This window comes from Ciconia boyciana, chromosome 11, assembly GCF_034638445.1.
Source record: "Ciconia boyciana chromosome 11, ASM3463844v1, whole genome shotgun sequence".
Taxonomy (NCBI): Eukaryota; Metazoa; Chordata; class Aves; order Ciconiiformes; family Ciconiidae; genus Ciconia; species Ciconia boyciana.
The window spans coordinates 4,235,737-4,246,139 of record NC_132944.1 but is presented as its reverse complement, the minus strand read 5'-3'; the positions used below and the strand labels follow the sequence as shown (position 1 = coordinate 4,246,139).

At 44.8% G+C, this 10,403-nt stretch overlaps 1 protein-coding gene across 1 annotated transcript; it reads left to right on the top strand.

Moving 5' to 3' along the window:
• The first annotated feature begins 129 nt into the window (after positions 1 to 129).
• Positions 130 to 9,398, top strand: LOC140658060 (protein BTG1-like). Its single transcript, XM_072875996.1, has 4 exons — positions 130 to 327; positions 2,411 to 2,551; positions 7,466 to 8,218; positions 8,409 to 9,398. The coding sequence occupies exons 3-4, from the start codon at positions 8,101 to 8,103 to the stop codon at positions 8,759 to 8,761; spliced, it is 471 nt and encodes a 156-aa protein (XP_072732097.1). The 5' UTR covers positions 130 to 327; positions 2,411 to 2,551; positions 7,466 to 8,100; the 3' UTR covers positions 8,762 to 9,398.
• Positions 9,399 to 10,403: the final 1,005 nt, after the last annotated feature.

The window sequence follows — 10,403 nt, the reverse complement described above, 5'->3', positions numbered from 1 at the left end:
TTGTAAGTGTCCCCGCGATTGGCCGCGGCCACCCGCGCTGCAAACGCCGCGCTGATTGGCCGGGCGGCGCGCGGGCAGGCGCGAGCGGAGCGGTTGAGGGCGGCGGGAGGGTTCGTCCTGTCAGCAGCGTGAGGGAAAGGCTGCTGACGTCAGGCCGCCAGCAGGTGATGTCACAGCACGTCGTGGTGAGGGGTTGGCCTACTGATGTAACACCAGGCGCTACGCTACGGTGTGGTGGCGGTAGCGCCTGGGCGGGTGCGGTCACACGAGGCGTCTGGGCCTCATGTCGCATCACAGATGCAGGCTGCAGCAGGGCCGCCGTGACAGGTCAGTGATGTCATGAGCAACAGCTGGTGACGTCATGGTGTACAGGCCCTGCAGGGCAGGGTTGGTGGGCTGCTGGGAGCCAGACCGAGTGCTGGCCTATCCTGTGGCATGGCCACACCGGTGCCCTGAGCTTTTCCATGGCAAGATGGCGCCAGGCCACGTGCTGGGAGGGTGGCAGTGACACATCCTGCTGGCACTTGCCCGTGCAGGGTTGTGGCACTGCCAGCCATCAGACAGGGCCACCTCTGCTGTCTTCACCTCTCTTGGAGACTTACGGACAATGCTCTTACCTCTCTGGCACAGGCTCATGGAGAGACCTTACAGTTATTTAGACAAATATGGATCCTAGCTGTTGTCCTAGTAGGCCATTTGTATTCTTGATCCTTTCTTTGTGAGGACATCCTGTGGTAGCTGCAGAGGAACATGAGACTATACATGTGCAATGGTGGTTTTGCTTGTACGCCGTGGGAATATGAGGCACAAGACTGTAAGGAAAGGAAAGTATTTTTACTCTACAGACTCATGATGCTTGTGAAGACAGGAAAGCACTTACTCTGATTTTCTGTTGCAGACTCAAAAGGGTGTTATGTCCTCAAAATTTGTCCTTTTTTTTTTTTTATTGCAGTCCTAATCAAATACTTAAGTCCATAGAACAGCCCATTACAAAAAAGACACTTTGCCCTGTAATATTTGCCCTCATTAGTATTGCTGCAAAGGTAGTAATCAGAGTCATTTTTCATTTGCTCTGCTAAATCACTGGCAACCGTGTTGTTTACTGGTTAAATGTTTAGTTGCTTTAGCAAAGAAAATGGGATCTTAAATAGGTTATTTTCATGGGTTTTTTTTCCCAATGAAGTGGGACCAGTAAGAGATAATGATGTCAGGGAAGTACAATATCTGCAAAAATTCTGTGCTAAAAACCTGCTATTAATTTACTGGCATTAACTTGCTTTTGTAATCATATCTTAGTCTGTTTTTAAAAGGTGTATACAGTGGATTGAAAAATAGGCTTTCCAGCTGATGTAAGCTCTGTATAACTTAGGTGGGTGTGAGCTCACAGCTATGTTGATAAATTTTTTAAGTGTAGACTAGACTATAGTCTTGCAGCACATTTTTAAAACAGGGTTAGTAACAATTTTCAGTGCTATAAATCAGTTTACAAATCCCTTAGTAGTCTTTAAGTGAAAAACACTATGCTGTTAGCATGACGTATTTCCAGTTCTGTCAGAGAATTCTGATTTCTCTTGTTCATTTCTCTCTATATGCAGCAAACTTAAATTGTCACTAGACTGTAATTTGCTGTATCTATGCACTGCTCTGGCATAAGTAGCAGTAGCCTCTGATCAGCCAGTAAGGCCAAAAGAAGGCCCTGAGGGTCAGTGTTCTCAGCTGTGCTACTCGCCCCAGCTTCTCTACTAAGGTGACAACAGGTGATCCCTCTGAACTTAAGCAGGCAGGGCAGCTGCATCTAGTCAGCGTAGGTACACAAAAAGGGGCAGTTTCAGGGGGAGACAACACTTGTATCACTTTAGTTCTGAGGTGCTGGCTTAACGTTTTCTTTTTGTTTCTCTAAGCAGTTGTGTTTCATTAATTAGTGTACTGAACTGGGGAGGTCATGGAGGGATTTGGTGCTTGATTGTTGAGGATACCATTATTTGTGTTTGGGAATATTCTTTTTCTCCCTGTAGTAAGAATGGTAACATAATGCTTGTCTTCACAGTCTAGTGATGAAGAAAAGATAGTTCTTGCTTTTAAGAATGGCTTTATTTGGTTATGTTTATAGAGGGATGCTTCTATGAGATAGGGTAAAACCAAAATTGGTTGTTTTGTTTAAAACTTCCTCTTGCAGGTTCTAGTGCTCTGTTTCAGCTATGTTTGTAGAGATATATATTGAGAGCTTAATTTAAGTAATCTAGAAGGAACTTGATTTAGACTTGACTTGGTCTTAATGGTGCTTTTTAATATAAATGAATAGGCTTGTGCTATCATCATTATTTTTTTAATTATTACTATTTTTCCTTTTAAATAACAATATACTGTATAAATGATATAGCTTAAGTTTTACTTTCTCCTTTTCCTCTAGCTGAAGTTGAGGAAAACTGGAATGATAGAATACTTGCATGTGTTTTCTTTTTAACAAGATAAACCAAGATACTGACTGTATTCCTCTACTCTGGGTGTTCCTGCTGAAGAGAAATGACTTGCAGATGAACAGAACAACAAAGTAAGTCTGAGTTGATGAGCTAAAAAATTATTTGTGAAAGAAGGTTATATGTATGGTAGCTGTTGCAGTAATTGTGTAGCCACCACCTAGTCTGTGTTAGGAACTATGTAGGTGGTGCCTCTACAGGGCTCGGCCCTAGGCTCCTGGTCAATGAGGACGAGTCACCAGTCTGTTGAGTAAGTAGTTTAGCCAACATGTAGAGCAGCTTGAGCTGGGTGCCTCTGAAGAGAGATCCCTGCTGCAGATTGCGTACCCCAGTTACACCCTTACATACAGATTTTCCTGGAACGTACCACCCATTACCCAATCCCCAAGTCAAGTCACTTAATCCCGGTTGGTGGTCTCTTGATTTCTTACTGCTTTTCTTGGTTGCTGGGCTGGCCTTCTTCTGAAGCTACCTCATTCCCTTGCAGTTGTTTCCTCGGTCCTTTTCTTCTTCATTCTGTTTGCATCTGCTGGTTTCAGCTAATTTTGTATTTGCAACATTAGTTTCATCAAAAACTTTACTCTTGGTTAGCTCTTGCAGCCTAAGGCTTTAACTACTTTAGCTTCTAGTGCTAAGCAAGGCTATTAAGCCTAACAATTGTCAACAGTAGTGGTAGTTTATCTGCTTCTGCTGTCTGATGAGGCTTCTCAACTGTCAAAGCCATAGAAATCTTCCAGCAAATGGGGGGGAGGGGGTTGAACTAGAAGCTTGTGGTTTTTTCCTCTGTGTACGAGTACTTAAAATTTGTTTCTAATGAAAAATAACATATTTCAACGGCTACTGATAAATTGTGCTGGTACAGTGTTTCCAAATTGTTGTTTAATTACCATATCCAGTGCTGTGTTATTGGAACCCCCAGTACTCTCTAAAACAGCCTATTTACATAAATGGTTAGCTTAATAATTGGCACATAACTAGTTTCTTGATGTACCCTTCCCAGAGTTTGTTTTAAATACTACTGCCTGTGCAAGCATTTTCTGGCAGGGAGATGAAAGTCAAATACATACCTACCTATTAATTTCTTTTTGTTTTTCTGTGGCTTGCTTACCTTGAGCCTTAAATGTGAAACTCATGGAGGAGAACACAGGAAATCAAAATGTGACTTTAACATTACCTGACAACTGTGGCATCTCTTTATTTTTGTAGCCAGACCTTCTTACCTTATTTCAATTGAGTGGTCTACTTGGGACTAGTGGATCCAGGTGCCAGACCTCAATCTAGTGAGCATTAGTCTGTGCTAGCAATGTTAAAACATTAACTTTTTACTCTTGCAGTATTTTGAACTACCTTCTATTTTCTTGCTTAGAAAGCTTTTCTACTCTGATCTTTGCTGAAGTTTCTCATAAGCGAGTTAAAACCAGATCCCTTAATATCTGTCCTGGCTTTAGCAGAGCCTTGTCTGACTGACAGTAAAATCAGACTGTATATAATTGGGAATTTGTGTGTATATTCATATGGGCACATGCAGCCTGGAAGGGAGAAGCTCTTTAGCATAATTAAGCATTAAGTTTAATAACTTATGTCTGTATTTGTACAGTTCTTGGTGCTGTTAACAGTAATGTTATGTTTGTTCTGAATACTAGTAAGAATTTCATAATTTACTTCAATGCAAGCATTGTTTCTTTGTCCATTATTTTAATGAATCTGGAAACAAGTAGCTGTCTTACTGTGTTTGTGATAGTGCTGTCAGGTGTTAGAGGCTTTGAAGTCATGCAGTGTAGTTACGGTAGGAGAAGTCTGTATTTCACAAATGAAAGGGAAGGGTTGTGAATAAGGTGGGGAAGTGTTTGAGATAAGCACCTGACAGAACATGCAGAATAAACTCAGAGCTTGTCTTAAAGCAATGGTAAAATTTTGTTGTGCAGGAATAGTGGTCTAGACCGAGTAATGCAGGCTCAGTCTTATTTTTTTTAATGACTTTCACATAACTTAACTAGCAAGTCATGATTGTGTCTGCTCAAATGTGGGGTGATATGGTCCCTGTGTACCTGGGTAGCTTTACTAGTGAAGTCTCCAAAGCTGGAGAAATGGGGTTTGTGTTCTGATTCTCAAAACACTAAATAAAATAAGACTGAAGTAATTGGATGACTGATATGTGCACGTACCAGCAGAGATTAATTTTTTTAGCTTAACTTCTAAAGTTTGAGGTACTGAAATGCAACTGGACTTCAGTGAAGATTTGTTCTAATAAAATAGCATCTTGATCCAGATCCGAGACTTGATTAGCAAAGGAGGTAGTCTAGAGCTAGCAGCTGTGAGTGAGAGGAGGAGGCAGCACAGAAATCCGCTGTCTCTTCTTGAAGAGGAGGTGAAAGATTATTTTTTGTTTGTTTAAGAATCTCTTTGGTTAGGCTATAAAATGGCATACAGAATTATACTCTAGTTAAGCTGTTAAGTGGGACTGTCAAACTAGGTGATAGCATCTGAGTTTTGGACAAATGTCTATAGTTTTGTCATTTGAGGTTCTTGGCCCTTTTGTCTTGGTCCTGTTGCTTCCTATTAGAGGAAAGGGAGGGCGAGAAGTCTTAATCATCCTAATTGAGTAACCTTAAGTAAGGAGGCACTACATGAGTCCTAATGCTGTCATACTGTTACAAATAGCTTTGTCCAAATTGGATAGGAACTTGCTTTCTTGAAATAGATTTAAACAGAAAGAGTCTGAAGAAGCTTTAATTGTAAATGTAATGAGACTTTTACTTGAATGTTTCAACGTACCGGGTGGCAGAATCTAGCAAAAATGAACTGCAGTTCACTAATAGTTTAATGAACAAACTGTCTGTTCTGCTATTGCAGGTAACTGGGCATTCCCCTGGGAACTCTTCCTGTGTGGAATGAGGTTTGGCTCTGTGACAAACTGTTCTCCTATATCCCTGTAATTACAGCCTTGATGACTGTTGACCTTTAGATTAAAGGGACAGAGGTTTGGGGAGAGTTTCTGTAAATTCTAAACCTGTGTTAAACTGGTTCTTAGTAACACCTAAACACTAGCCAGACTGAGTTTTTTCTTCACACTTCTACTGATGAATGAGTACTCTCTGGTAATCTCTAAATAGTAGCAAAACTGGATCTAATTTTTAAAGGTCTACAGACAAGGCTTTTTTTCTCCCTTTCCCTTAACTCCCTGGGCATGGCTTTTGCAGCTGGTGAACTACAGGTGATGTCAGGTTCTTAAAGCTGAGAGGCAAGGAAGGTGAAAAGGGTAAGATGTGCAATTGGGGAAACAAGATATTACTTCATTTCCTCAAAGGTGAGATCCTTCTGAAGAAGGGGTCCTCCAGCTCTCTGGCATATGGCAGGCCTTGGAGAAGAATAAAGGTGTGGTTAGCTTCCTTTTAACAAAGGAGAATATAGAGTCTTAGAACCCAGCCAACAGTGTAAAGAAATCAACTTTTTTTTTTCCCCAAAGTGGGTTTAAGACACAAAACTAGTGAAGGGAGAGGATGTATTTAAATAAGGCCAGGAGGAAAAAAAAATGGTTGGGGCATTGCATGAACTCTTGACAGAGGACTGCTTTTTGAGAATTGTGTTCAGTTATGACTGCAGGCAGTCCTGGTGATAAAATCCTGACCTTAGTCACTGTTCTTGAGGAAAAAAAAGTGATAGGAAGAATCACTTGTGAACAGAACTTCAAGGCTGAGGGAAAAAAGTTTGTGTTTAGTCTTTGAACTAGAGAGAAAGCTTTTTGTAAACTCAGGTATAGCCAAGATTCCCCAACGCAGCCACTTTTTAAAAGCTTTAAAATAGCTGAAGAATATTGCCACTCTTACTGCACTGTGCTGAGTCAGCATCCATGTCACTGAAACTGTTGTGAAACTCGGCTGACGTTGGCAGTTGTGTGGAGGAACCGAGTCTGTTGGGTTACTGACAGTTACTGTTTTGGAGCTCTTGGGGGGAAAACTGACTTGCCAGGACAACTGTTGTCAAGAGAAAACTCTTATCGTCAAGAGATGAATTGTAGTTATTCCTCAAACTCAGAGGCTCAGCAATGATGATGCTAATGAGTCATCAGCAAAGTTCCTTGTCTTGAATGAGCCATGTACTTTATTAATCAGAATAAGACAAACTGTTGAACTAAACACTTACCCAGCTCCAACCTTTGTGCCCCACAAAAATGCTGCTCAGTCCAGCCATTTGTGTTCCTCTTGGTGGTATCTGCCACATCGCCTGCAGGGCCAGTTGAGAAGCTGGATATGTGTGTGATGTACATACAGCTCTTTTCATGCACAAATAAGCATTAGGCTTGTCTTTGTTTCTAACAACAAAAAAATCTTTCCAGACTGGCAAGTATCATACTCGAAAGATGCAATTCATTACTCTAAATACAGGCCAAAGATGCATCCTTTCACTGCAATACGTTCGGCAGCAAATTTGTGTAGTTCATACACTAAACAGAATTCAGTTACTTAACTCTTGCATGTATTTTTCAAGTGTGCTGAATTCCCAACCCCTTGCAGGTAAATAGGCTTTGAAAAGAGAACCGATGCTTTCTGGACCACCTCTCTTCCTGAAAATAACCTATAGGTTCTTGCATCGTTCTTACTGAAAACTGGTTTTGTGCATAGCTAAGTGACGGTGGGGTCTCTTTCGTGCTGCTCTGTTGTGTGGGAGCGTCTTGGCCATGGAGTTGTACATCTAAAGAGATGGCGAGGTATTTCTAGATTTTGCTCACGTTGGGTCTTGGGAAATGAGAGTGAAAAGGGCAGAAGGCAAGATAACCGCCCCGTCTGCCTGGAATGCTGCTAGTGATGGAGTGGATGTCTGAGGGTGGTCAGGGTTGTCAGGAAATGAGAGGAACTGCCGTAGCCTGGGGTAGGAATGTGGTGCTCCCCGTGGGCAAGCGGAGAGACGCGGTGGAGTGTGTGCAGCCAAAGCTGCAAATGCCGAACAGGAAACCTGTGTTTAACCTGTTCTTCCTCTTGCGTCGTAAGAAAGACCTACAGAGGAGGAACCCTGAGGATGAGGGGGAGAGGAACAAGCACGGAAGCCGTACGCTGCCAGGGAGCAGCCGGTGTTCAGCGGATGCACAGCGACTGAGGTGGGACGCGGAGCAGGGCCGGCCGCTGGCCCGGTGGAGACTCGCGGCGTGGCAGAGCGAAGCCCAGGCGTGGTGCTCCGGGGTGCAGTCGTGTTTCGCCGGTCGAAGCGCTGCTACTGATCGTTACGCGTGGCGGACCGAGCGTCGCGCCCGGCGGGGAAGGCAGCGGGGCGCTGTCCCGGCCCGCCGCTTCCTCCCCCGGTGGGCGTGCTCTGCCCCGCCCCTCGGCGGGAAGGCCCCGCCCCTCCGCCAGCAAAACAAACACGGCCCGGCCCGGGCGGCGGCCCAATGGCCGCCCGCGGTCGCCGAGGCTGCCCCGCCCCGCGCCCGCCGCCGCCAACGGGGCCTCGGCCTGCCCGCCCGTGCGGGGGGCCGGGGCGGGGCGCCGCCGTGTGATGCGGCTGCTGCGCGGCGCCGCCATTGGCCGGAGGCGCGGGGGCCGGGCCGGGGCGGGCGCGGCGGCGCTGGCAGCGGGCCGGGGCGGCGGCAGCGGCAACGGCGGGGAGGTGCGCGCCGGCCGGGGCGGCCATGAGGACCGAGATCTCCACGGCGGCGGCGTTCGTCACCCGCCTCCTGCGGGCCGCCGGCGGTATCGGCGAGGAGCAGCTGCGGTGCTTCCGGGAGTGCCTGCAGGAGGCGCTGCGCGGTGAGCGGGGGCGGCGGGAGCCCGCGCGGCGGGGGGGGGCCTCCCCGGTCCGGCCGGTCGGCCGGCCGGCGCTGCAGCTGCCGCCGCCGCCTGTGCCCCGCGGGAGTCCGGCGGAGCGCAGCCTCCGCGGGGCTGAAGGGCGGTGGGGCGCTGGGGCCGCGGTAAAGCTCCTCTTTGTTCCCTCCCGCAGAGCACTACAAGCACCACTGGTTCCCCCTGGTGCCCTCCAAGGGCTCCGGGTACCGGTGCATTAGGATCAACCATAAGATGGACCCCTTGATAGGAAAGGCAGCGGGGATGATTGGACTGAGCCACGAGAGACTCTTCCAGCTCTTACCCAGCGAATTAACTCTTTGGGTCGACCCTTTCGAAGTGTCATATCGCATAGGTGAAGATGGGTCTATCTGTGTCCTTTACGAAAGTCCCCAGCCTGGCGGGAAGACGACCAAACCGCTGGAGAGTAGGACCAGCTGTAAGGAGGAGTGGAGAATTGGCAGATCCAGCCCTTCTAAGAATTACAGCATGATGACAGTTTCTAGTTAAAAGTTGCTGTTCCTTGTACAAGGATGTATGTATCCCAGTCTCATGGTAAACTTAGATGTAACTGAGATTTTTGGTTTTTAATTATTTTTTTTAACTCTATAGTCATTAAAGTTGTAGTAGTACTGCCAAGTTCTTTGTGGCCAAGGGCTAATGTATAAAGCAGTTCTTTACACTGCATGTTACTTTCTGGATTGTGTACTGTAAATGCACTGTACAGTCAGTTGATTGTTTTACACATTTATATTTTCAAAGGCGTTTTGGCTATTTGTAATAAAAAGCAATATTGTAGCACTCTTTATGATGGATTTTAGTCAAGATTAACACTTGCTAAAACATTCCTCCATTTGCAGAGCAATAACACGAAGGGGGGTGGGAAACAGATCTAACAAGCTGCACATAAATCTTTCCAGTGACTTGTCTGTACAGACTTCTCTCAGGGTCATTCAAGTTTGGTGCGAGGCACAAATCACAAAAATAACTTTTTATTTTTCCTTTTTCAAAGCATGCCTTTTTTGAGGGCTGCATACCATCATGCCCCAACATTTTGACAAAAAGAATTGGGGAATTAGTTTGTCTTGTTATTTCTAGTTATTGGAGTAGAACAATAAAGACTTGCTCAAACTGCTTTGGACTTGGTTTGGTTTTTTTTTCCCCTCCCCCAGGCTTTTTACGTTGCTCTCAAAGCTTACTCTAGCTATTTCTAATCATCACAGATAGCTTTGCACTTAGAAAGGTGTAGCTCTGAACATTCATCTTTATTTCGGATCACCACGAAATGCTTAGTTTCAGTAAAGCTTGCTGGCTGTGTGTCTGAGTAGACTTCAGTTGTCTGTGTAGAGCTGTGTGTGGTGGTTTTGGTTTTTAGGTTTGGGTTTTTTTTCCAGTGTGTGTTGTATCAAACTGAATGGCAGAAAAAGTACTCTTCTAACATTTGATCTATTGCAAAAAATGCTTGAGTTTATTGGGAAATGGAGTTTGCATTTAAAACTTCAACTTAGAACCATCTAGGAAGCTAGAGTGAAACACTGATCATCAATACAGTGTAACTACCTTCACTCTTCTGGAAAGTAAAAACCTGCCATTTCTGGTGTTATGTCGAGTTCCTTCTCATTTTGTCAGCGTCTCTAATACCAGTTGGGTATACATTTAGTAAAAGTATCAAATACAGTGGATTTGATGTAATGACAAAACTTTGTATTGCTGGTTTATGTGGAGACTCTTAGTATTGATATTCCAGTAAAAGATTCAATTTACAGATACTGTGATTCCTACTCTAAGAAGCAGCAGTTTGTAATCTAGCTATAGAAGACTGCATAGTATCTAGTATTGCTGGTTTTTTGGTAGTCTGGTGTTCAAGCACAGTTGACTACTTGATGAAAGAGAGCTTTGTCTAGTGTTAGTACGTCAGCAAAGAAAAAAAAAGTCTTGCGCTATGTCAATAACATGGTAAAACATACACGAAGGAAGGGGCAAGTCTGAGCAAACTGGAAAGGGTAGGACTCCAGCTCACATAAAGAGGTTTTTTTCTTTGTTTGCGTTAGAAGAAGCTGTGGCTTACTTCTTGCTGTTTGCCTTATTATCTTGGAGGCAGACTTGTCTAGTAGTATTTGTTTAATCTGAATGAAATGCAAAGTGCAATTTT

Coding starts and splice junctions, on each gene's coding strand:
- LOC140658060 (XM_072875996.1), top strand. CDS start 8,101: ATGAGGACCGAGATCTCCACGGCGGCGGCGTTCGTCACCCGCCTCCTG. Junction 8,219..8,408: donor CCTGCAGGAGGCGCTGCGCG/GTGAGCGGGGGC, acceptor TCCCTCCCGCAG/AGCACTACAAGCACCACTGG.